At 44.5% G+C, this 25,595-nt stretch overlaps 2 protein-coding genes and 1 long non-coding RNA gene across 15 annotated transcripts in view; 1 reads left to right on the forward strand and 2 right to left on the reverse strand.

The window, feature by feature from the left end:
• Window positions 1-6,502, reverse strand: part of PI4KB (phosphatidylinositol 4-kinase beta) — a 25,224-nt gene extending 18,722 nt beyond the window's left edge. The window contains exons 1-2 of one of the 9 annotated variants that reach the window (XM_023547315.2): window positions 6,389-6,502; window positions 5,299-5,499 (exon numbers count right to left, since the gene is read on the reverse strand). In XM_023547315.2, the coding sequence (XP_023403083.1) occupies window positions 5,299-5,303 (5 nt within the window). In that variant the 5' untranslated portion in view covers window positions 5,304-5,499; window positions 6,389-6,502. Of the gene's footprint in view, window positions 1-3,930; window positions 4,122-5,298; window positions 6,368-6,388 lie in introns of those variants that run through there. The other 8 variants (XM_023547320.2, XM_023547319.2, XM_023547317.2 and 5 more) reach the window with 8 other exon arrangements.
• LOC104845844 (uncharacterized) lies at window positions 5,479-13,569 on the forward strand. 2 transcript variants are annotated; one of them, XR_775680.3, is made up of 3 exons: window positions 5,628-7,456; window positions 9,315-9,413; window positions 13,412-13,569. It is a non-coding gene; the product is annotated as an uncharacterized LOC104845844 (long non-coding RNA). The 2 variants fall into 2 exon arrangements; XR_002785576.2 differs by lacking the exon at window positions 9,315-9,413 and having other exon boundaries at window positions 5,479-7,456.
• Window positions 12,758-20,825, reverse strand: RFX5 (regulatory factor X5). 4 transcript variants are annotated; one of them, XM_064282580.1, is made up of 10 exons: window positions 19,601-20,825; window positions 18,601-18,729; window positions 18,323-18,356; window positions 17,856-17,938; window positions 17,480-17,599; window positions 17,181-17,300; window positions 16,963-17,044; window positions 16,461-16,662; window positions 16,112-16,212; window positions 12,758-15,962 (listed from the first exon to the last, which is right to left on the reverse strand). In XM_064282580.1, exons 1-10 carry the CDS (start codon window positions 19,729-19,731, stop codon window positions 14,985-14,987), a joined length of 1,980 nt encoding a protein of 659 aa, XP_064138650.1. In that variant the 5' UTR covers window positions 19,732-20,825; the 3' UTR covers window positions 12,758-14,984. The 4 variants fall into 4 exon arrangements, with proteins under 4 accessions (XP_064138650.1, XP_064138651.1, XP_023403082.2 ...); XM_064282581.1 differs by having other exon boundaries at window positions 19,541-19,628; XM_023547314.2 differs by lacking the exon at window positions 19,601-20,825 and adding an exon at window positions 19,190-19,233.
• Window positions 20,826-25,595: the final 4,770 nt, after the last annotated feature.

Raw genomic sequence — 25,595 nt, forward strand, 5'->3', positions numbered from 1 at the left:
ATTTAGAAGAAACTGCTCTAAAATACCATCACCAACCCTGCTGAAGTTGTGCTATTTCTCTGCTCATCTGTCTTCATGACATCACAACCCTCTACTCCAGCGGAAAGAGCCCGGACTCAGAGTCAAATAGGCTGGGGGGCTGGCCCTGCCATTATTGAGATGTGTAAACTTACACATCTTATGGAGTAAACTATATGGTTGCTATGAGTCAGACTTGACTCCACAGCAACGGGTTTGGTTTGGTTTTTGAAAACTTATGCAAGCCACTTATCTTCTGAGTTTCCATTTTCTCAGCTGCAAAATACCTACTTCTCACTGCTACTGTGTGGAATAAATAGCTGCATGTGAAAGGACCTAGCACAGTCCCTGGCACATAGTAGTATTCAATAAATTCAATAAATGTTGAATCCCAATCACCTAAAAGGTTAGTATACTCTGTGTGTGCACATGTGCACACACATACAAATATTGTTTTATAAGGCAGTGAATTAAGAGTTACACTTGTTTGAGAATCTTCCAAAACATTCATACAGCCCCCACCTACCCCAACACTACTTGCACCCCTATCATACACACACTCTAAGCACCGGAGGGGCTCTGGGATGGCATGAGGAGATCAGGCTGGGACTCGTGGGTCTAGAACTTCCAAGGGACACGGAGGAACAGGAATCATGTAATTAAGGATACCTCTCTGGAGGAGCTCTGGGAGGGAATTCAGTGAGAGAACACTGCTGACAACAGCCGCTGCCCTCTAAGAGCAATTCTTCAGAGCCTCACCAAGTCCAGATCAGGAGAATCAATGCAGACACAGGAGGAAATTTTAAGGCGGGGGCTGGGAGAGGCACATTATTAACAACAGATCAACCTCAGCTCCCAGTCTGGCCGTAGCCAACAATGGTCTCAGAGGCCTCTTCACAGAAATGCAAATACGGTTAAGTCTAAGACACACTCAGCAGCTTTTGTAGAGCTGGATTGAAAGTCATTTTCAATGATTAGTGACCTTACCTTTTGACTCTGGTGATTCTGGGTGCATGTACCGTGAGTAGGCAGAAGGAGGCTGGAGCTACCAATTCTCCTGCCACTCATCATCTCTTGGAAGCCCCCCTTTACACTGCCACCCTTCCAGGGCCTCTTCTTACATCTCTGAAATGTTAAGTGGCAAGGCTACTTTGATCTGCCCACCATCATAGAGTCCAGCTCCCTGCCTCCCACTACTTACCACCTAAGACTTGCCTGAAAGACAGATGTGGAACTCTTCTGTTCTCAGAGGTCACTAAAAAGGGGGCACTTCAGTTTCTCTTTCTCCTAACTCTGTCAAGCAAGAAGTTCATTCCTGAATTTAATTCGCCTGATGCAGTTTGGGCTTGGAATCAGTAAGGTGGCAACTCTTTCATTACGCTCTCCTTGAAATTAAATGGTGCCCTCTGAGCAGCAGAACCAGCATGGCTGCCTATGTGGATCTGTCTCTACCCATATCTATGGGCTGTACAGGAATAAGAAGAGGAAGGTTTAATCATTCCTGCTACACCTCTGCAGGGCACTCTGCATCAGAGGGTCACTGTGCTTCGACTGGGACACCCAATCTTTTAGATCTGCTTAGAAACTCACATGGTAGCCTAGAAAAATTGTCCTATACAACCGACTTTTTTCCTCAATTTCTCTATGCTTGACATATCCTTTCCTGTTCCTCTATTTCAGAGACTTCTAAGTCACTGACAGCTCCTAAAAGTCCTCTTTTCAAAGTTGCCAAGGAAAATGAAACCTAGACATTTTCCCACATACAATCTCTGACCTTACTTGGAAATTCAGAACACAGTCACCCTAACTGATCACAACTGGGATTATTACTGGCACCAGGAAAGGAGGTAAGGATATCATCACCTCTTTTATCCTACAGGCAAAGGAAGAAAAACTCCCAGGATTCAGCTGGGAACTCACTTTCACAGTATTCAGAGGATTTTCCCCCAGAATAGACTCCCCCGTTTTACAGCCTTTACTTTCCAAGGAAGCAGACATGCCAAGAGGTGTGGGAAAACTAAACTCCTCTATAAGCTCCTCTTTGTATAGGAACTTTGCCACTAGAAGCCACCAAACTGTAGGTGGACCTGCCTCCTGGCCTCTCGCAGCCTCAGGGCCTGCCTACACTGAAGCAAGTCATGGGGTGGAAGGGTATATTGAAGAGAATAGGGTTTTATCAATTTAGACAATAAGGGATTTTTTAAAACCTAAACTCAAATGTCCTCAAAATCAACTCATTTATTTTCAAATGCAAAGAAAATATGAATTCAATGGGTAACCATTCTAAAGAAAATGAACGGAGTAGAAGGCCAAAGAAATAAAGAACAGATCCAATATTCATTACCTTTCCCCTTTTAAGTCAGAGAAATAAGAAAAAAGCAAGGAAAGAAAATCCGAGCCCTTAATATCAAACGACTCCTATGGTTTTCAGGGTTAATACTACCCTCCATTCATCATCTAACAAGGAAGTTCAGACAACTGTACCCACACTAAACTGGCCTTCTACTCAGACTGCAAGGGAAACTGAAGAATTTCCCCAGCCTAGCAGCTGGCTCCTAAGAAGGAGGGAGGAGGTGGAAGGAATGCTGACAACTGCCTGGACTCCATAGTTCATGTCTGAGCAATACAGGGAATCCTGGTCTGAGCACCAGGGGATTATTACAGGTCAGCTGTAGAGGACAGAAGGTATACATGCATTTTGTGTGACCGAGCATTTAAGTATATGTCTGTGGAGAAGGTCTCTGCAGGGACGGGATGTTATCACTTAACCTGGCTCCCCACTTCTCAAGGCTGCAAAAGATTATAGGCAAACAACCTTCCCCTGGCTTCCGTTAAAGGACTTACTGGATTGGTCTCTGCTAGGACAGGATGGTAAAGGCCCCAAATCCCCTTACCCAGTTAATCACCATTCCCTTCTTCACATCTTTCTCCATGGATTAGACAAGTATGAATTGGTTCAGACAAACCTTGACGTTTTATACGTGCCTAGAACGGCCTTTGAGAGATCATCCGATCTACTGCTCTGCCTCCCAGCAGGGAGGGGAGCTCAATTTTCCTCTTCCTTTGAAAAGATCCCTTTGAGATGGATCATGTGAAGTGGAAAAAGGGTAAGGGAACTAGTATCCTCATTGTACAAAGTGGGTAGTTAAGAGACTGTTTAAAGTTAATGGAAAAGAAAAAAAAATACTTTTTTAACAGTTAAAATCAGTTGTAGTCGATTCCAACTCATAACAACCTTATAGGACAGAGTAGAACTGTCCCAAAGGGTTTCCAAGGAGTGGCTGGTGGATTCGAACTGCTAACCTTTTGCTTAGCAGCCACACTATTAACCACTGCGTCCCAGAGCTCCAATGAAAAAGAAAAAATAGGCTAAATTATATTAAAGGTATATAAATGTCCAGTAGAAGAAATAAAAATAATGACATAATTATATAAACACGGAGTATAAATCCCCTAAAGCTAAATCCTCTTTTATAACAATTAATACATCAAGAAACAGCGGCATAAGCATTCTACGTACAGTGACGGCAATAACCTTCAGAGCTAAACACTGAGATAATTAAAAGAGGTTAAATCTGAGGACTAGGAATAGGGACGAGTGGAAAGAGACTTTTCATCATAAACTCCTGAATTTGTTACCAAGTGCATGTATTTCTTCAATAATAATTTCTCTAAAAGAAGTTGATTTTCAAAAGAGACCCTCTATCACCTTAGGCTACTTGTCCTTCTGTTAAGAAGTTCCTCGTCATGTCTTAAGGTCTAACACAAACCTTTCTTTAAGGATGCCTCAGCTCATCTCCTCTTTGACCTCAATGTCAAGGTGGAGATAGTGTACTTCTCTTTCCTTGCAGAAACTTAGGGCCAAGCTGTCGAGCAGGCTCAAGCCCCACCAGGAACTAGGTAAATGCTTACCCGAGGCCCCAGGGGGTGGCGGCATCAAGGGAGAGGGCATTCTCAAGCTGCCAGCAGAAGGGTAGGGAGGGCAGTGGTCTCAGGGTAGTTAAATCAATATTGAATCAGGCTGAGAGCTCTCTGCACAGGGCCATGGAGCTGGTATAAGCAGATTCCAGCCAGACAGCCCAAGCCAGCTCTGGGAGCCCCTGCTGAAACAGACAGATGGTAAAGGAAGCAACTTGCACATTCACCTCTCTCTGAACTGTTCCCCCCCTACCAAGCCCCAAATGCACCTTGACTAGGCTCTCTCTTATCCCCTGCCAATTATTGAAAGGGTCCTCCCAGCCTCTTTCCCAAATCAAAGAATCTCAATTCACTACTTTGGATGGTGTTCAGCAAACATGTTCTCTCCATGCAATGTGACCTCAACTCTGAGAAGGAAGCAGGGAAACTAGGGGAAGTATGACTTCTGGTTGGGGATGTTTTCCAAATTGCTTCTAAAAAGGGGTATTATGAGGAGACTGCACTCTGATAAAGAGGAGGAAGACAAGGCAGAAGCGGGACAAGGTAGTAGGACTGCTTCATACTTCAGACAGGCCTAGAGTTAAAGATGAATGGAGCTTCACATGTCCTCTTCACTATCATGGGCCAAGTCAGAGACATGGCATACATACAAGGCAGCAACTAGTCTCCTAAGTCCCAGATCACTCCAAGTTCTCTTTTCCAGACAGCTTCCTCAAAGGGCTTTCCCACAAACATACTTTCTACCTATTGAATCTGGAATTGTGGATTAAGCTGACAGCTCAGGAGGTCAGCAACCTAATGTGACAGGAAAAAAAGACAGATGAGAGAAGCAGACTTAGAGCTTGTCTTTCAAACTGACTTACTTTCATGGCTGTAGATTAGAAAGACCCAACGGAGATCAAGATGAAAGAAAATTCTCAGGGCGACTAAACCACTCCTATTAAATACCTTTTGTCTGATGAACCCACAGGATGTTTTGTAAACAAAAAAACCAAGTCTAATTTTTCTCCCAACCCTCATTCTACTGTTAGTCTATTACTGCAGTGATGCCTTTAGAGTGGGCCATTTTCCCAAAAAGGTCATTCTAAAGGTCAAGTGAGGAAGTCACATGCTGAACCCAGGAGTCCTAATTCCAAATGTATAAGCTCTTTCCATTGTCCCATGTTCCTTTTCCCAGTTACCACCCCCCCCCATCCCACCCCAGGCCTGTGCTCTCAGGGAATCAACCAAAACTATTCTAGTAAGCCACAGGCACGTAAACTGACTCCTCTTGGCTCTGGACGGGGTGGGAAGGCACTCTAGTCTGTGATCCCTTTAAAACAAGCCTAAAATTAAATAATCCGAAACAAAATTTCTCACAACCTCATTCAGTTTCCAGGCCTGTTCATCCCTGCCAGTGGTTGCTCCTGAGTAGTCAACAAAGTGTAATCTGATAGACTTCTTCAAAATTTGCTCCATCCTTCAGAATCACCCTTCTGTCCAGAAAAGCCTGAGACAGCTGAGGCTCCCCCTCTTCCCAATACATTTTCTTCTTAGTTCAAGGTTTAGCTGATCCTGAAATAACTGGTATGTGGAGATAAAGAGTGTGAAAGAGAAGACATAGAGACCAAAGGGAAAACAGAACCAAATGTCACAAGATCAGGCAAAATCTCTGAAACTCTAGGGAGAAGGTGTCAAAAGTTAGAAATCCTGAATGGGCAGGGGCACTGTCAGATCTTTTATTCCCCTCAGAAACAAACCTCCAGAGGCTGGGGGATTGAAAAGGGGGAAGAGAAACTAAATAAAGTTACAGGGATCAGATAGCATTCCGGAGAAGAAGGGTGAGGATTATGGTCAAAGCAGAATGCTAACAGTACTGTGGGAATGATGCTGAGAGCATTAAATCCCTTAAGGAGAGGGGGATAGGTAACTTTTGGAAACCAAGAGTCGCTGGGTGGGTGGGTGGCAGTAAAGTAATAGAATCAGAAGAAGCAGAAGAAGAAAGGGCCACATCTTTAGCTGAGGGAAATGGGAACCCAGTGCTAGGGTTGCACAGAGACCTCGGAGCAAAGGGGTAAAAGAGGAAAAAGGATAAAGGAGGGGTCTATAGGAAAGGTTTGAGGCAGGAGCACAGGCGACGAGGAAGGACAAGCAAGGATGGACATTATAGAAGGCATCCTGATACGGAAGGGTTTAAGAAAATAATTTCGGGACGGAGGCAACAGGGATAAAAGTGAGGGAGGAGGAATCCCCGGGGCAAGGGGAGGAGTTAAAAGAGGAAGCCAAAAAGCAGAGGAGGATCCCAGGCCTAAAAAGAAAGGGTGGAGAAGGAACCCGGGGTGCAGCTGCCACCGGTGGGGCAATTCTGTAGTCGAATCCAGGTTTTGAGGGGGAGGGTGGGTAGGCTGTGCGGGACAGGGTGAGAGAGCCCCCCAAGAGGGCAAGGGTAACTCATGGGGGTGGAGTCGCCTACCTCCGGGGGACCCCCGCGGAGGGGGTGCGGGCGGTCGGGGTCGGGCTGCCGGCACCCCGCCTCAGCAGCAGCGGCCGCTCCCGGGCTCCATTGGCCGCCTCCGCTTTCCTGACAGCGGCCGCGGCGGCTGCACCAGGCCCTGGCTGCGGGGCTGCCCTCGGCGCTGCCTGAAGGGGCCTTCGCGCAGCCCCAAGTTCGACCGGGCCGCGCAACCTCCTCTTCCTCGCCTCGTACAACCAAGGAAAAAAAAAAATTCCCAGCAGGTACTGATGTAGATTCCTCTCCCGAGTCCCAGTCCTTCTTCCCGAGGTCGGCTTCCTTGCTTCCCCGACGCTCAGGACCCTACCGATCCCATAGTAACCTAAAGAGTCGGGTGAGCTGCCCGGAACATGCCTGTTCAGAAATTTAAAAGGGGGAGGAGACGAGATAGTTGGAAGCTAAAGAGGGAGGCGGGCGAAGGGAGGAGCCTATGGATGGAAGGAGGGGCCAATCTTTGAGAGGCGGCCCTAAGGGAGGGGTTCCGAGACTAAGGAAGCCGAGAGGGAAGTAAATTTGTAGGGTAAGGTTCCCGCGCTCCCGGCCGTGAGCAGACAGAGGCCGGGTGGACAAACGGGAGTGCGTGCCCCTGTTAGAGGAGACGTACAGACATATCGGGTACTTCCATGAGTACATGAACTTGCAAGTTATATGTAAATGAGCCCGTTTTAGTTAGCCACCGAGTTACCGTAACTTCAGACAGTAGCATTCTCCCCTCCCCTGTCCTACACGGACTCCCTGAGCAAATCAGGTTGTGGGATGGAAAAGGGGAGGGGAGAAAAAGGGAAGATAGTTACCCTCACTACCCTTTTCCTACTCATCTTTAAGGACGGTGCCAAGATTACGCCCCTTATCACTTCGGGAATGGCGCGGTCCAACCACGTCAGTCTTAACGCCGTTAGCAGCCAGACTCGAGGCCGTGGTTCTGCCTCCGAGGTCCTCCCGCCTAGGCAGCTTTTGGCCTCCAGCCTCGGACGCCGAGCCCTCCAGGGAGGAGCTGGCCTGGGGCTGGCCAGGGCAAGGTTGGGAGAGGTGAGTGAAATGTCAAAGACTTGGAGGACACAACCCTTCCTTCAAAACAAAATAAACCAAAAACCAAACCCCTTGCTGTCGAGTGGATTCCGACTCACAGCGACCCTATAGGACAGAGGAGAACTGTTTCCAAGGCTGTAATCTTTACGGAAGCGGACTGCCACATCTTTCCCCTGCAGAGCGGCTGGTGGGTTCGAACTGCGGACTTTTCGGTTAACATCCCAGCACTTTACCACTGCACCACCAGGGCTCCTGTTAAAATAAGACTAAACAAAAACGCAACCTGTAAATGCGGGTTAGCGTCATTGATTGAAAGCTGTCCTTCAGAGCCTGTATCCCAGCTCCTCGTAGAACTTTACTTAATATTCAAATTGAGACTAGTTGTTTGTTTGAACCCAGATCTTGGATGCTTCCCTGGCATTTACAGGCTGAGTGATTTCAGATGACTGATTTAACCTTTTTGAACCTCAGTTTCCATGACTGTAAAGAGGCTGCAGTAATATTTATACTTTACAGAGTTTTGTGATGGTCAAGAGAGCGCATATTACTAGTATATTACTATTACTGGGACAGTAAGATGATGAAGGAGCCCTGGTGGCACAGTTCGGCTGCTAACCAAAAGGTTGGCAGTTCAAATTCACCAGCTGCTGCTTGGAAATCCTATGGGGCAGTTCTACTCTGTCCTGTAGGGTTGCTATGAGTCAGAATCACTGATGGCAACAGGCCTCTTTTTTTTTTTTTAAGATGATGAACGAAAAAAGGAAAGAGGGCCACTGCTTCAGTGTTTAATTGGAAGGCAGAATAGAGTAATAGCTTGAAAATACATATGAAAAACACGTAACATATACAAAAGTAGAACAAATAGAGTACCTAATTGCTGAAGGAACGTAGAAGACTTTAGTTAATACAGAAGGCCTAGCCACTCACTATAAAAAGAATTAATGAATGGAAGGCTTCTCAGAAATATTGTGAGCCACTTCTTAGATGTTGGATATGATCCAGCAGAACAAAAAGGAGAGAGGATTCTAAGGCAAAAAAAGTGTTGAAGAATAGAAATGGAAATTTGCTGAAATCCTGAGGCTAGGGTGAGCAGATATTAGCTAGTTTAAAGAAGGAGTACAGTAATGAAAGATAAGCTGAGTAAGAGGCATAGAGTGCCAAAGATAGTTTAAATTTGTCACCACTGGTCTGGAGTGGGGGGAATCACCAGTCCACCTGTCAGGCCCAGCCCTTGCCCAGCTTTCAACCAGCTGTCAGGCAAGTACCAAGAGGTGATGAGCCTGCTTTAGCCTAGAGTTTAAAATATTACAACACCTTAGGGGGTAGGGTTCTGAAGGGCTACAAGACTAGCCTTTTGAAACATTGCACAAAGAGATGGGCAGCCCTACTTTTTTTATAGTACGAAGCTTTTCATTTTCCAGTGACAAAAACAAGATTTCAGGAACATCTGTTCCAAGGGAGGGAGGAACTTTTTATAAGTCCAGGCAGTTTTAAGTCCTTTATTAACCAAGTGAGACCCCGCCCCCCAAAGCATTGAGTATTAAGTAGAAGAGTTTGTTTCAAGTTTTCTGTATTTACATCTCTAAGGGTTTATATATGTATGTTTCTTTGCATCTCTTTATGACTTTGTCTTTCTGCCTTTTTCTGGAGTTTTTTTCGTTGCCCTGTTTCCATCAGTCTCCACCTTTCTTCCTTTCTTCTCAGTCCTTAACTGTCAAAATTTTAAACTGAAGGTTACTTTTTGTTTTACATTTTAAATTTAAAAGCACAGCATCTGATAGCTACTCACCCCACCGAACTTTTTCTTTTTTTTTTTAAGTTGGTTTTTGACAGAAAAAATATCACTCTCCTCTGTTAGGTAGGATGTCACTGCAGGCGTGTAGATGGTTTCACACGGATGACATGTGCCCCTGGGGGAACCCACACTGTTTTGAGTGCATGTGAAGTCTCTTGGTGGGTAAGTGTATGTATGTGTGGCACATTAGGGTGAGGGGTGGGGCAGGAAAGTGCCAACAGAGCAGGATCATGTCATTTACTTGTCTTATTTAAATTGCATCAAATGGGGGAAAGATGTTGGCTTATTATTCAAAAGTTGGTTAAAAAAAATACCAGATCCATGTCATAATACAGGTTAAAGGAATTATAGACTGAATTTTTCCCCTGAATCATAGACATTAGGAGCTTTTTTTTCAAGGAAAATAAAAAGCAGCAGGTATTGCTTGAGTCCTTACTGTGTCTGAGTACAAATATTACCTTATTTATTCTTCATTACAACCCTGTGAAATAGATTTTATCCTATTTTATGGAAACTGAGCTTCAGAATAGTTGTCATTTTTTTTTTCAAAATTGTTTTACTTCAACCCACGATAAGAAATAGATTTTATATTATGACCACTGAAAAACACATATGTGTTAACTGAAATAAAAGTTTCTGGAAAGAATACTTACCCTTACTATGTGCCATGAACCCAGTGTTTTCTGTTCTATTTCATTTTTTTGAAGTGCTGTTTGCAACCTGCTAAATGGATTTCACAACCTGTGAAGGGGTTGCGATCAAACTGTGAATGCAGTTTGAAAAAACTGAGCTCAATGAAATGTTCAAAATTATCTGGTAAGTGGTAAAGCTAAGATTTGAGCCTAACTTATGTTCTTCCCAGTAAACAATTGCCTCCCGAAGAACATGTCTTAAGAAATACTACATTATATATGTTTATACTTAGCTTTATCCCCCTGGATAGAGTCAGCAAGTTAATCTTAGATGAAGGGGTAGGCCTTTTGGCAAACCATGAAGCAAAACACTTAGACAAATAGCCAATGACATAAATTTCCCCATTTGGTATGTAAGTGAATGTGGCATTTGCTTTGATTTCTAAAGAAAGCCAATTATTAACCATAAATATAAACAAATTATTTGGGACCACAGACTAGAGATGTGGAGTTTGTCTTGGTTTAATTAGTAGTAAAAGATTATTTCAAAATTTTAGCAAATTATAAATTATCTTTAGTATTTGTGACAGCTAAAATAGGAAAAGATGATACTGGGGGGAGAGGGGGGTGTGGGGAACAGGGAATTGCAGAGGAGGAGGAGGAGGAGGAATGGTAGCAGGGAAGTAGTAGGTAGCTCCCCAAATCCCAGTTTAGCCCTTCATCTCATAAACTGAAGATTCCTCAAACTGCAGGCTCATTTGTTTCACGGCAGATTTAAAAAATATGATGGAAGAAGCTATTTTAGAACCCCACAACACTCATGCAAATCTCAAAATCATCCAGCGTCCTGGTCTCCCAAAGGGAATGGCTATATCCTCAACCCCAATCATAGTGAGGATAGTATTTTCTTGGATGCTTCCATCACTAGTGCTTTATTTTTCTATATACTTTTCACCTGTCAGCAGCCTGGTCCAGTCCCACATCTCTTCCCACATGGATAAAGGTAACTTAACAGTGGCCTGGCTGGTTCCTTTGACTCCAGTTCTTCCATCCTCTAATGGAAACCTCATACCACTCATTCATTCACTTGACAAATACCTCTAATGGTTGTGTGTTGTTTTTTCTTCTGGTGCATTTCTCACTATTCTTCCTACACATCTCTTCTGACAGGCCTCTTTAATGTGTTTGTACTGCTGTGCCTTTATTCACACCCCATGCCCCTATTCCCTGCTTCTCCTGGAATGCCCCCCCTTTTTCACCTATCCAAGTCCTGCTGACATTAAACTCAAGCTTACCTTTTCCATGAAGCCATCCCAAGTTATTCAGCTCAAATTGATCTCTCTGCTTATAGCTCTTATGCAGTAGTGAGTAACATAACTTAGCTCTTTTGTGCTGTTCTTTCATTGCTTTATGAGTTAGACTTGTCCAGCTAACTTCTACTCACCTGTACTGGGAAGCTGTCCCTGATCCCTGCCTGACCGACGTGTTATTCCTCTGGCTCCCATAGCGCACTGTGCTTTTTTAAAACATAATTTACACTGTGCTATGATCATTATTTACTTGTGTGTCTTCCCAACTAAAATGTTTGAAGACAGTCTAAGTCTTACCAACTTTTCATGCCCAGCTTCTAACACAGTGCTTAGCACTGAAAAAACAAGAGGGAAAATTTCAAAACCACAGTGACAGACTCCTTCCTACTTCTGGCAGCATGCATAAGAGAAAGGGCCCATTAAAATACAACTAGATCCTGAGTGAATTACAACAAATATAATTTTAGCATATTGTCAGGTTCATTAAAAAGTATGGGGAATCACTAAAGAAAAAAAAATTCTCCTGAAACCTCAATGAAACGTGAGTTAACACGCAGTAGAAAAAGCAGGTTTGCGCTAGGGTCAAATGCCAGTATCAGCACTAGGAACAGCGTTTAAGCCTCGGGTCTAGCCAAGGAAGGAGAGAAAACCTAGGACTCCTGAATTAAATTTGGATTCTTGAAGGGGCTAACACCATGCCAGGTCAGGAGCACCCCTTTTTGGCAGATGCAAACACAAATCCTCTCTGGAAGAAAGTACCCCCAATTTAGACCCTCAGAATTCCCATAGATTAAGTTTAACAAAATTTGAGATCATAACCCCAAAATACAAAATATATGAGGAAACAAATTACTATGAGCAGGTGTCAGCAGAAATCAACAGATTTAGACATTCAAGATCAGTTACAGAATATAAAATAACAATCCCAACAACTTCAAAGAATATCATAGACACCACATTCTCTAAGCACGTGATTACGCTGAAATCAATATAAAAAAAATGAGGTTTTTAACTCTCCAGACGTTTGGAAACTTATAAAACTTTTTTCGAAATAAGTCACGAGTCAAAAGAAGTCATAAAAGAAATTTAAATATTCTTAGAACTAAATAACGATGACAATAGTGTGCAACACAGAAAAACTTGTGGGGTGTAGAGAAACAGGTTCTTGAGACTTATGATAGCAAAGAAGCCAGCCAGAAAATTAGCCAAGTGTCCAAATTAAGATGTCATAAAATTAAACCTAAAGAAAGCAGGAGATATATAGTTATAGTAAGACCAATAATTAATGAAATGGGAAACACACACACACACAAGGAAGAGGATCAGCAAAGTCCAAAGTAGTATCTGAGACAGACAAGTAAACAAATCTTGGTACAATTGATCAAGGAAAAAAAAAAAAAACACAAACATTAGAAATGAAAAAAGGACATGACTACCGAGGAAACAGAGACAAAAAACAGAACGTGTATGAACTGCCTGCAAAAAAAGAAGACACGAAATGCACATTAGAAAAAGATTTTACATAAACTGACTCCAGAAGAAAACACAAATAGCCTATAATAAATAAGTTGAATATTTATAATTTTTTTCCACAAAGAAATACCAGGCTCAGACAGCTTTACAGGTGACTTTTACCAAACTTTGAAGGAATACTTCATTTCCATCTGATATAAACTCTTCAGAGAGTAAGAGGGAATAGGCCCCAATTCAGAGTGTAAACACACCAAAAGAACCATCTTAGAAACCTTTTTAGAAATATTACTAAAAACAAAGGCACTAATGTACAAGAATGTTCATAGCAGCATTGTTTGTAATAGCAAAAAACTGGAAACAACCCAGGTATCAATTGGTAAGCAAATGGATAAACACCTTGTGGTTTATGTACTTGATGGAATATTATACAGATGAAAAGAAATCATAGGTATCTACAACATGAACTTTAGAATAATGTGACATTTTTGTAAAGCAAAGAACAATATTTAATATATACATATATGGCTAAATATGTATCAGGTAATACACACAAAATTAAGGACAGTAACTCTAGGGAAGAGGCAAGGGGACAGGATGGGGAGGAACACAAATAAATTCAATGGGGTATTTTTAAATGTTTTAATGTGTAAGTTGGGTGATAAGTCATAGGTATTCATTTTATCATTAGGCTTCATAATTTATGTCACATATATTCTTTATATATATCAAATGTTATATTTTTTAGAAATCTGCTGAAGTGGAAATAAGTGAACAAATGAAGTCTCCCTGAAAGAAAATCTCTATTTCTTGGTAAAACCAAGATTCCCTGACAGAAACTACTCTATGCAGAAGACAAAGTAGATCCTCAATAAATATTGGTTTACTGCATTTCTCAAGGACAAATTTCCAGGGTCTGTATTCTTTCCCCATTGGAGCTCCCTGATACGTGGAGCTGCTTCCTTCCATACATCCAGATTCTAGCCTAAACCCCACAATCCTAAATCCTGACACATGGATGACAAGACACTGACATCTGGTGGATACAGAATGAATTTAATGAAACAACCAGGCAATCTTTTGCTTTTCTTGGTGAAAGTGGCCGTAGGGTAGGGGATAACAGTAATGAGAAAACTAAAATTCAGAAACAGGAAAAGGAAGCAGCTCCATCTCTGAGAATGTAGGTGAAAAAAAGGATTGTCATCTTAATAAGGTGAAGAGAAAGTCCCTAAAGGAGAATGAATTCCCTTCTGTTCCTTCTGAGACTATAATGAGGAAAGAGGTCACAACTGTACTAAGGGGAATAGAACACTATGATGAAAAAAGGAGGCAGGTCTGGCTGGTCACATGTACTCATAGTAGTAGCCTCCTCAGCAACTCCCCCTCACAGTTGCCATTTGGGGATCTATGTGATTCTGGAGAGGCTGGTCTTTTTTAAGAAAGGCGTAGTCTATGATGTAGAGGGACACCCTGGTGGCATAGTGGTTAAGTGCTACGGCTGCTAACCAAAGTGTCGGCAGTTCGAATCCACCAGGCGCTCCTTGGAAACTCTATGGGGCAGTTCTACCCTGTCCTACAGGGTTGCTATGAGTCAGAATTGACTCGACAGCACTGGGTTTGGGTTTGGGTTTTTTTGGACAATGTAGAGTAAGCAAATTACCATGTGCCATTCTCAGGCCACAGTGATTGGTTAGGGATGGACTTGTGACCCAGGCTAGCCTGATGAGAGAGAATCTTTGGGCTTTTGCTAGGGTTCCTGGCAAAAAGATGCCCACTCTTTCTGGTTAGACATAAATGAAGAAACATGTAACTCTAGGAGTGCTGGCAGCCATGAGGTGACCCAGCCTTAAGATGATCCTACAGAAGGTGGAACAGAGGGAATAAAATAAATCCGGTGTTTAAAGACATACTGAGCCACTGGATCAAGCTTTACCTGAAGCTAGCCGTACCTCTGCACTTTACAGTTACTTAAGCCAATAAATCCTTTTTATTTTTTAAGCCAGTCTCAGTTAGGTTTTCTATGATTTAAAACCAAATTATTCCTAATTCATCATACTTACCCTATCCCTATCTTCCCACAGGATAGCACAGGGATCCAGGTAAGGTCACTACAGATTTATTGGTGATGCTAAAGGCAAGGGTATCAAGCTGGAAGGGTCAGAGGCAGGAACTAGGCAGTAGGTAAGACTAGGCGACTCAGCTGTCTATCCAGAGAACAGACTCCCTTAAGGAAAGATTAGCTAAATGAGAAGCAAGTGCAACAAGGGCTCTACTAGGCAGACAGAAGTGACGTTACGTATAGAAACACTCTTCCCCACTGATCACGGGGGTACTGCTTTGGGATCTTTATGCTCATGGGGTGAAGAAGTTTGAAGCACAAGCCCCTTGAAGTCTTTATTACCCTGTGCTGTAGTTGCTACCTCTCCTTTTACCAACTGAACAGCCTCCTTTTGGTTTCTACTGCCCTTGATGACACTCACTTTAGGGGTGACAAGAATTTTATCTTCTGCTTCTTTGGCATGCCGAGAACTGGAGCCCCTTACTCCTTTGGAAACAGCACCATCTTCCTGACCCTGGGCGAGCACTGTCCCCTTCTCAGCCTCTCCCATCAGCCCTGGCCTCTCTGACCATCCAGCTGAGTTGCTTTCCCTTCCAGAGCCCCAAGTCTCCAGGGTTAACCTTGAGGGCTGAGCAGAGTCCATGGCAGCTGCCGATTTCTCAGGGGCAGAATTCCTTTCCCTGCTTCCGCCTGATTTCTTTCGAGGGCGCCCCCGTTTTCTTTTAGCATCAGTTCCTGTATCCTCTATATCCTGCTTTGCTGCTTTAGCTGGCGGGTTCTGCCCACTGGCCTCACTCACAGGTGTTTCAGCTGTCCTCTTGACACCCTTGTGCTGGGGTCCCGGGTCACCCCCTATACCTACCTCCCTGTTCTCTGTGCGCCGGGGCTGAGTGAGACCCACAGATGGAGCTCGCCCAGGCCCAGGCAAAGCAGGAACAGTTGGTAAGATCATGTTAATGATGGGCACAGTTGTCTGAGGTCCCCCACCCCTACTGGGCAGAGGCAGCGTAGTCACTTTCAAGGGGCCTGAAGAAAGCTTGGGGGCCAGGATGGGTGGAGAGACTTGGACTGGCTGAAGATGTGAGCGAGGGGTCCGGGGGAGGAGCAGCGGTAGCCGGGCCACCAGGGCGTTAACCTGTGGGTTATTGGCTGCTGGGGCCGGGGTCTCTACTACATTCTTCTTCCGCTCTCCACGCACTGAGGTGCCAGCCCCAGCCCGGGGTTCTAGCTCCTTGGGAGGCTAAAAAGTAGAGAGGAACACAGTAAGGGGTGAAAACTGGACACTGGAGGGAACACAGGGACAGTAGGCTAAAAAAAAAAAAAGTATGGGGAAGGATACAGCAAGCTCCCTAGCCCACGCGGTAAAGGCCAGGGAATCAACCTCCTTACCTGGGTTGGTCTCTCAGGTTTCTTACGGGCTCCACCCTCCAGGTTCTCTACACCATTCTTGGATTTAGATGATCGTTCCCGAGGACCATGTTCATCCTCTTCTGCAGAGGTACCAGAAAAGGTAATAAACTGAGAGTGTGGAGCAAACTGAGGAATGCAGGAGGGAGGTGATTTCTGACTGACTGGCTGACTAATAGAGACAGAGAAAAGGTGGTGGCCTGAGGCTCATCCTAGAATGGTCTACAGGAATAAAAGGGAAATCCAAGGTGTCTCTACTCTTTATGTGGGAAGGCCTTTAAAGTCAAGAGTGGCTGAGAGTTTCCCAGAACATAAGAGTGTGTGCACCCACCAGCAAGCCCCATGGCCTTGAGCACATGGGCGTGTGCAGATCGGGCAGAGATGAGATGCTGCTGTAGTAGGAAACGGGCGACCTCTACAATGGAACTGAAGGACCGTTTCAGAATTCGCTCTGCCCAGTCACAGGTCAAGGCGCAGGCTGCCTCCACCAGTTCATCCCGAGGTGCCGGGGTTACTTCTGGGCCCATTTCTGGCTGCAGTGGTAAAGGACATGCCCAATTACACTCCCAACCAAAGAACCTCTGCCCCCTCTCAGACACCAATATTGGCCAGAGCTGAGACCAGACCAGATCTGGGATAGGAGTGACTCTACCCATCCCATTCCAGAAACTCACAAGTTCTCCTCTCTCTCTGACTTGGCCATAGGGTAGGCAGAAGGGCATATCCTACATACTCAGAAGCTATGCCTATAATGACCTAAGCTCTGTTAGCCCTCAAAACATATCCCAAAGACCTCTGGGAGAGAAGGGTGGAATTAAAGTGTTGTTACTTACACTCTCAGAATCTTTCAGGTCAAGTCCAGGCAGGGGTGGCATAGATACCAAGGTCTTTCTTCGTATGCCACTGTAGCAGTATCTGATGCAAGTTAAGGGGCGGTACGTGGGGATCTCCAAGACTCTGAGGAAGGTTATGCTGTTTCTACTCCTGGCTCTCTACATCCCAAGTTTTTCTCCCTAGGTCCCTACTCCCCAACTTCTCCAATCAAGGATACTTGGACTGGCCCCGGCCACCAAGCCTTCGGGCCTTGATGTCAGGGAAAATCTCTCTGATAATTTTGCCAAAGTTGGCTGTGCTGAGTGGGCGGCAACAGGCGAGGCTCTCACAGTACTTCCTGAATGAATGAGGACAGGATGGGGAGATATTCAGAGAAGGCGGCCAGGGGTGGCTTCAGAAGGTCCCTAGGGATCAAGCTTGGGAAACCCTTTAGGAAATCAGGCTTTATCAAGGCAAAGAGCTCTCCAGGGGTGGGGGTGGGGAGTGGGGTAATCCTATGCCCACCCACCCACCCACCGATAGGCATCATAAACGCTTTGCTTTGGCAGACAGGTGTCGGTGTGCTCTTCTAGGTGGTTGCGGATCCACCTATAGGCGTACATGTACTCCTCATTGCTGAGTGTACTTGGCTCTGAGCTGCAGAGGGAAGTGAAAGGCACAGGGTTACTAAGACCAAACAGTTGTCCTGGTTCTACCCAAACTACCACTTCAGTAGATGCTGGACCAAATGAGTTCACCCAGCATCCACCTGTCCCTGGTAAACTAAACTGGGGTAGGGACCTTTGTTCTTGATCAAGGACAGTAGTTATGAGTCTTCCTATTCACCCAGCCCTATGAGCCTTTCTCCAAGAATCTGAACCCTTGACACCTAGAACTCTAGCATCAAACCTACCTTTTGTCTCCAGTGCTGGGCCCTGAGGGGAGCTGAAGGTAGAGATACAGCTTGTCGTTGTCTGAGAATTTCTGTACATCTTGCTGAGGTGGCAGGGGACACAGGCAGGAGAAATAGTAAGGCCAAGAAGAGCCCAAGGTAGGACCCTCTGAGCCTTACCATAAAATCTAGTTAACTTAGGGATTGTCAGACTGAAAAAAGGACCTCAGGAATGATCTGAGGCTGGATGCTCACTGTGCTCTGAGGACCCCTATGATCTACCATGTGGGAGAGGGAGCAGAGGGGATCACCTCTGATTTACCTGTACTGGTCTTCCATACAATAGATCATATAGAGAGAAAGTGAGATGTTCAAGGTCAAAGCTAATTATCCTCTCCCACACTGACCTTTCATATCCCCTGTATTACCCTCACCACCCTCATCCCCCAATTCCATCTCTCTACTGCTCCCTTCCCCAAAACACTTACCAGAATTCCCTCCACTTTGTTTTGCACGGCCTTGCTGTAGGGAAAAGGAGAAACGTGGCAATCACACACAGGTTTTTCCCCATCCCTTTATCTGATTGTTAGGGAGGGGGAGAGGACTGAAATTCCTAGCAGGTGCTCAAGAATCGCTTCCATGAAGGAAAAATTTCCCCTTGGTCAGATGTACTTGGTCAGGAGAGGCAGTTCATCTGCACAGGAAGCGCTACAGGGATCTACCCCTAGGTCTGGAACAAGATGTGGAGATGGTGATGAGTACTTACGAAATGGTGCCTCCGAGCCTCTGAAGAAGGGTGGTGGGTTCGCCAGCCTCGGCATGACCCGGGGGGGCCCTTCCCCCAGTCTTTGGGCTCTTAGCATCAGGCTCATCTTCTGCCATCCCAGCATGAGGGCTAGAGTTGAAAGGAGGCAGGGCATGAAGACTGAATTCGCACCGGCCTTCCCTCCCCCCCACCCCCCCCACCCCCCGCCCCGACCCCAGGGCACGCCTCAACTCTCCACCCAGAAAGACGAGAAACAGAAACAAAGGCTTTGAATTTCCCTGGTGGTCTTTTTCTCATCACTTGCCTTCTCCAAAAATTAGAACCATCCCATTACTTATCCAGGCCCATATATACCCAAAGAGATCTTTTCTATCTCCATTCTAACTGCCCCACCTTTCTAAAGTCTCCTAAATCTAGAAAACTGTAAAGAAGAGACAGGGGGATTGGGAATTCACGTTAGAAAGAAATCTACATTTCTGCCTCTGACCCCACCCCCAAACAACGATAACGACCATAAAACAAAGTTCTCTGATTCTCTATTATACCCCTCGCCATTGAATTTCCCTGGGAGGTCAGAAATAATACGAACAAATTCCGCCCTTCCAGGCTTGAAGAAACCTGGGCCCAAGTTCTCATTACTTAACCTCGCCACGGCTCTCCCCCGCTGCTTCCCCCTCCCCACGTCGCCGGCCCCTACGTCATCTCCCTCAACATCCCATCCTCGGGCGCGCTCCCGTCTCCCTCTCTTCCCCCTCCCTTCAATCCTCGGCTGCTGCCAAGTGGGGGGCTCAGGGTAGCGGAACTCGGGCTGGGCGAAGGAAACCCGGTTGGGGGAATGGGTCCCAGATTCGGGGCACGTGGACATGGGCGAAAAAGCTCTTGAAAATACAGGCCAAATCTTTTTCTGCTCTCCTCCCAACTCATATTGCCCCCTCCCTACCTTTGAATAGTCGCCTCCCAACACAAGCAACAATAAAGGTAAGCGAGAAAGAAAAACTACCTCGTAGCCACCTTCACTCCAGCCCAGCCCCACGGTCCTGGCCCCGCGGGCTCGTGCGTTGCTTTTTCTTTTTTCTGAATGGTTGTAACAGCCCCAATCTGCCTAGATACACGGGCAGCCTGCTCTATCATTGGTCGTTGCTGCCACCCGGAGACAGAAGGCGCCCGGCTCGCACTAGCGGCAGCAAAAGTCTGCCTGGCAACAGAATCTGATTGGTCAATAGGAGAGGGAAAATCCAAAATTGGTCTTATTTGAGTCAAGAAGGGGAAGTCCGGGTTAGGTTTCGGTTAAAACTGGGGTCGGTTGGGACTGCCTGTCCCAAGAGTCTTCTCTTAAAGGGACCGCAGGAGGAAAGACCTGGAGCTTGGTTCCCTTTGGAGCTTTATTTTCTTTTCCCTCCCCTTCTGTGTTTCCATTTTGCCTTCGGTGATCAGAACTACGGAAAGAAAAGCATCAATAAATGATAAAATAGCCCTGGTGGCGTAGTGGTTAAAGCACCAGCCAGTCGCTCTGCGGGAGAAAGATGTGGCAGTCTGCTTTCCTAAAGATGACAGCTTGGAAAGAAACCCTATGAGGCAGTTCTAGTCTGTCCCTATAGGGTGGCTATGAATAGGAACGGACTCCACGCAGTGGGTTTTTGTTTTAATCACCTAGCACGACTGTAACAACACAAGTGGATGGCTTTAACAAAGAGAAATTTATTTTCTCACAGTCTAGTAATCGAAGTCCAAATTCAGGGGTCAGCTCCAGGGAAAGGCTTTCTGTCTCTATTGACTCTGGAGGAAGGTCCTTCTCATCAATCTTCCCCTGGACTAGGAGCTTCTCCAAGCAGGAACCCCGGGTCTAAAGCGCATTGCTCCTGGTGCGTCTTTCTTGGTGGCATGAAGTCCCCAACTGTCTGCTTGCCTCCCTTTTCTCTCTTGTAAAATAAAAGGTAGTGCAGGCCACACCCCAGGGAAACTCCCTTTACACTGGATCAGGGATGTAGCCTGAGCAACGGTGTTACATCCCACCTTAACCCTTTTCAACCACAGGCAGAGATTATGATTTATAACACATAGGAAATCACAAAATGGAGGACAACCACACAATAATAGGAATCATGGCCTAACTGAATTGACACATATTTTGGGGGAACAGAGTTCAATCCATGACAGTTTGGTTGGTTTTTTTTTTTTTTTTACAGTGATGGATGTTTGCTCTAAGCTCATAAACAACCCCAATTTGATGAAAAACAAGTTGAACCATTCCTCCCTCCTTTCCCAAACACACGCACCCAAACACAAACAAACCTACAGACACAGGCTCTTGTTTCCCGTTGATGGAGTGCTCCAAAACCTCAGCAGCTGTACCGCATTAAACTGAAGTGCTCCCCCCTCGCCCCCCTTCCCCTTAGTAAGCTTTGGTTTCCGGTGTGAACTTTATTTCCTTCCAGGGTGTTGCTAAACTTTTACATTCACATTGTTCTGCCATCTGTGAACACTGGAATTTTGACCAACTCACACAGGGGGTGCTGGATGCCCACACAAGTGTTTTACCATTAGAGAATGTTGTACTGCATAGATCGTGGGTTCTTAACCCTGTTAATTAAGACTGTTTTAGGTCAGGAATCTCTTTGCAAATCAGATGAAAGCAATGGACATGAAAAATGCACATATGTACACACAACCTCCAAATTTTGAGTCTAATTTCAGAGAAGTCACAGACTCCAGGTTAGCAGCCTCTTGAGTGGATATATTTTGTTTGCACAGCAGATGTATTTACATCCAGGGCCCAATTACCCAATAAGCAAGGTATGCAAAGACCCAATTGTGCCATCTCTCCAATCTGCAGTGGAGTTTCACCTGTCCCCCACCACAGCAAAGATACGGTGAAAAAAAGCCCATGTGAAATCGCTTACCACAGATTAGCAAGTAAATACATTAAGCCTATGTGTACCTTGCTCAATGCAAGCCTGTTCTGTGCTTACTGGTTAATCCACCCCTAAAAAAAAAAAAAAAACCTATTGCCATCTAATCCATTCCTACTCATAGTGACTGTATACACAGAGTAGAACTGCCCGTGAGGGTTTCCAAGGAGCTGCTGGTGGATTTGAACTGCCAGCATTTTGGTTAGCGACCGAGCTTTTAACTACTGTGCCACCAGGGCTGCAATCTGCCCCTGGTTACAACCAAAACCATGTTTGCAGTCCTGACTTCTAATATGGCCTCCAGTCTTATCATCTTAGTACTTTAAAAAAAAAAAAAAATTACTGTGCTTTTGGTGAAAGTTAGTTTTTTCATTAAAAAATTATACACAAATTAGTTTGTGACATTGTTTGCAATCCTCACAATGTGTCATCAACACTCTCCCCCTTTCCACCCTGGGTTCCCTGAGTCCATTTGTCCAGTTTTCCCATCCCTTCCTGCCTTCAGTCTTTGCTTTTGGGCAAGTGTTGCCGATTTGGTTTCATATAGTTGATTGAACTAAGAAAAATATTCCTCCCCCGTGTTATTGTTTTATAGCCTGTCTAATATTTGGCAGAAAGGTGGACTTCGGGAGTGCCTTTGTTTATTTTTTGTTGTACTTTAGATGAAGGCTTACAGAACGAAGTTTCTCATTGAACAGTTAGTACATATATTGTTTTATGACATTAGTTAACAACCCCACGACATGTCAACACTCTACCTTCTCAACCTTGGGTTCCCTATTATCAGCTTTCCTGTCCGCTCTTGCCTTCTAGTCCTTGTCCCAGGGCTGGTGTGCCCTTTTAGTCTCGATTTCTTTTATGGGCCTATTCAGTTTTTGGCTGAAGGGTGAACCTCAGGAGTGACTTTATTACTGAGCTGAAATGGTGTTTGGGGGCCATACTCTCAGGGTTTCTTTAGTCTCTGTCAGGCCAGTAAGTCTGGTCTTTCTTTTTGAGTTAGAATTTTGTTCTGCGTTTTCCTCCAGCTCTGCCCGGGACCCTTTCTTGTGATCCCTGTCAGAGCAGTCATTGGTGGTAGCCACGCACCATCTAGTTCTACTGGACTCAGTCTGGTGGAGGCTGTGGCAGATGTGGTCTATTAGTCCTTTGGACTAATCTTTCCCTTGTATCTTTAGTTTTCTTCGTTCTTTCTTGTTCCCAACCGGGTGAGACCAGTGGAATATCCTAGATGGCTGCCCACAGGCTTTTAAGACCCCAGATGCTACTCACCAAAGCAGAATATAGAACATTTTCTTTATAAACTATGTTATGCCAATCGAGCTAGATATTCCCCAAGACCATGGTCCCCATAGCCCTCAGCCTGGCAATTTGGTCCCTCAGGGAGTTTGGATGTGTCTCTCTATGGAGCTTCCGTGACTTTGCCTTGTATAAGTTGTGCTGGCTTCCCCAGTATTGTGTACTGTGTTACCCTTCACCAAAGGGGAGTGCCTTTAGTTCTGAGTTAGCAGGGTGCCCAGTTCAGGGGTTCCTCCAGTCTCTGTCAGACCAGTAAGTCCGATCTTTTTTTTTTTTTTTTTCGTAAATTTGAATTTTATTCTACATTTTTCTCCCGCTCTGTCTGGAACCCTCTATTGTATCCCTGTCAGAGTAGTTGGTGGTGGTAACTGGGCATCATCTAGTTCTTCTGGGCTCAGGCTGGTGGAGGCTGTGGTTCATGTGGTCCATTAGTCCTTTGGACTAATCTTTTCCTTGTGTCTTTGGTTTTCATCATTCTCCTTTGGTCGGGACAGGCACGATGCTTTTGTAAAGAGGACAGCAGTGCAGTCTGATCTCATCACCATTGCCCTCTACAGCCCCCATATACCTACTACCAGCTTCTATGGGTACTGAGGGGCTCATGGAGTTGGAGGAATAAGGATATGCTGGTAAGAAGGTTTTCTAGTAACAGCTAAAATTTATATGGTGTTTACTGTGTGCCAGGAACCATAAAAAAACCAAAACCAAACTCTTTGCCACTGAGGCGATTCTAACTCATAGCAGCCCTATAGGGCAGAGTAGAACAGCCCCATACCATACGAAATGCTAAACAAATAAAAAACCACCAAGCCAGTTGTTATGGAGTTAATTCTGACTCATGGTGACCCCATGTGTGTCAGAGTAGAACTGTGCTCCACCAGGTTTTCAATGGTTGATGTTTCTGAAATAGATCACTAGACCTTTCTTCCAAGGCGCCTTTAAGTGGACTAGAACCTCCAACCTTTTGGTTAGCAGCCAAGTGTGTTAACTGTTTGCACCACCCAGGGACTCCACTAAATGCTAAACATCTTATGTTACGCTCACAGAAGTAGAGGTCCTATTAGTATCCCCATTTTACAGATGAGGTGACTGACTGAGACATTGAGAGGTTAATAATCTGACCAAGGCTACACAGTTAGTAGGTGATGGAGCCAGGATCTGGATCTAGGATATCTGAATTTAGAATCAATACAATTCAAGTCAAAATCTCAACAAGCTTTTTTTTTTTTTTTAGTTTGTGGAACTTAAAACCTGAAGCTAAAATTGATAATGGAACAACAAAGGGCCAAGAATAAACAAGATATCCTCACAGCTAAACTAGAGTGGGAGAACTTGCCATTCCAGTTATTAAGCGTTTTTATAAAGCTTTGTAATTAAAGCAATGTTTTTTTGTATTAGTTGCAGGAACAAATTAACTAATGAAACAAAATAGGGATCCCAGAAATAAACCCTTACATATATGGAAAATTGATTTATGACAATCAACATCGCAAATCAACAGAAAATAGATACGCTTATCAATAAATGATGTTGGGACAATTGGTTATTCATACAGAAAAAAATACGTTTCTGATCATGGATTTATCTTTTTTTGTTGTTGCTGTATGTTTTCAACATACACCAATTCAATAATTTCTGCATGTACAATTCATTGACATTGATTGCATTCTTCAAGTTGTGCAATTGTTCTCACCCTCCTTTTCTGAATGATTCCCCCCCCCGCCCATTAACATGACTCACTGCCCTCTCAGCTTCCTATCTAAACTTTCAAGTTGCTGTAGTCAATTTGATCCTATACAGGAACCCTGGTGGTGGAATGGTTAAATGCTTGGCTGCCAACCAAAAGATAGGTGGTTTGAACCCACCAGCTGCTCTGTGGGAAAGAAAACCAGATGATCTGTTTCCAGTAAAAAAGTTAGAGCCTAGTAAATCCTACATATGGGGCAGTTCTACTCTGTCACATAGTGTCACTTTGAGTCAGAATGGACTTTATAGCACACAACAACACAACAAAGAGCTTTAAAAGAGCACAATGCTTAAGGCAGACATTCTTTACTAATTAAGCTAAACTTGGAAACCCTGGTGGTGTAGTGGTTAAGTGCTATGGGTGCTAACCAAAGGGTTGGTGGTTGGAATCCGCCAGGCGCTCCTTGGAAACTCTATGGGGCAGTTCTACTCTGTCTTATCGGATCACTATGAGTCGGAATCAACTCGACTGCACTAGGTTTGTTTTTTTTTGGTTTTTATTGTTTGGTTGGAAACTGGTGGCGTAGTGGTTAAGAGCTCTGGCTGCTAACCAAAAAGTTGGCAGTTCAAATCCACCAGGTGCTCTTTGGAAATAGTATAGGTTAGTTCTACTCTGTCCTATAGGGTTGCTATGAATCAGAATTGACTCGATGGCAATGGGTTTCTTATTGCTTGGCTTAAAGAAGGCTTCAGGGTATATTTTTGGTTTCAAGTTTAAAGATTATCTCAGGGAAATAGTTTCAGGGGTTCATCTGGCCTCAGTGGCTCCAGAAAGTCTGCATCCCCTGACCGTGGATTTTTTAAACAAACACAAAAATGCGAACCGTAAAGGAAAAGATTGATAATTTTTAGATAAATTAATATTAAAAACTTTATTTTAAATTTTATATACTACTTTAAAAAGAGTAAAAAGACAAACTACAAATTGGGAAAAAATATTTTCAAGACATGTAACTAACAAAGGATTGTTATCTGGAATTTATAAAGTTCTCCTACAAATAAAAAGATAAACAGCCAAGTAGAAAAACAGGTAGAAGACATGAA

Source organism: Loxodonta africana, chromosome 3, assembly GCF_030014295.1.
Source record: "Loxodonta africana isolate mLoxAfr1 chromosome 3, mLoxAfr1.hap2, whole genome shotgun sequence".
NCBI classification, from domain to species: domain Eukaryota; kingdom Metazoa; phylum Chordata; class Mammalia; order Proboscidea; family Elephantidae; genus Loxodonta; species Loxodonta africana.

Excerpts from the sequence above, each read along its gene's own strand:
- RFX5 (XM_064282580.1), bottom strand. The coding sequence starts at position 19,731 with ATGATAGAGCAGGCTGCCCGTGTATCTAGGCAGATTGGGGCTGTTACA. Across the intron at positions 18,730-19,600 it reads GGAGTGAAGGTGGCTACGAG|CCCTCATGCTGGGATGGCAG; the intron begins GTAGTTTTTCTT and ends TTTCAACTCTAG. Across the intron at positions 17,301-17,479 it reads AGCGTTTATGATGCCTATCG|GAAGTACTGTGAGAGCCTCG; the intron begins GTGGGTGGGTGG and ends TCATTCATTCAG.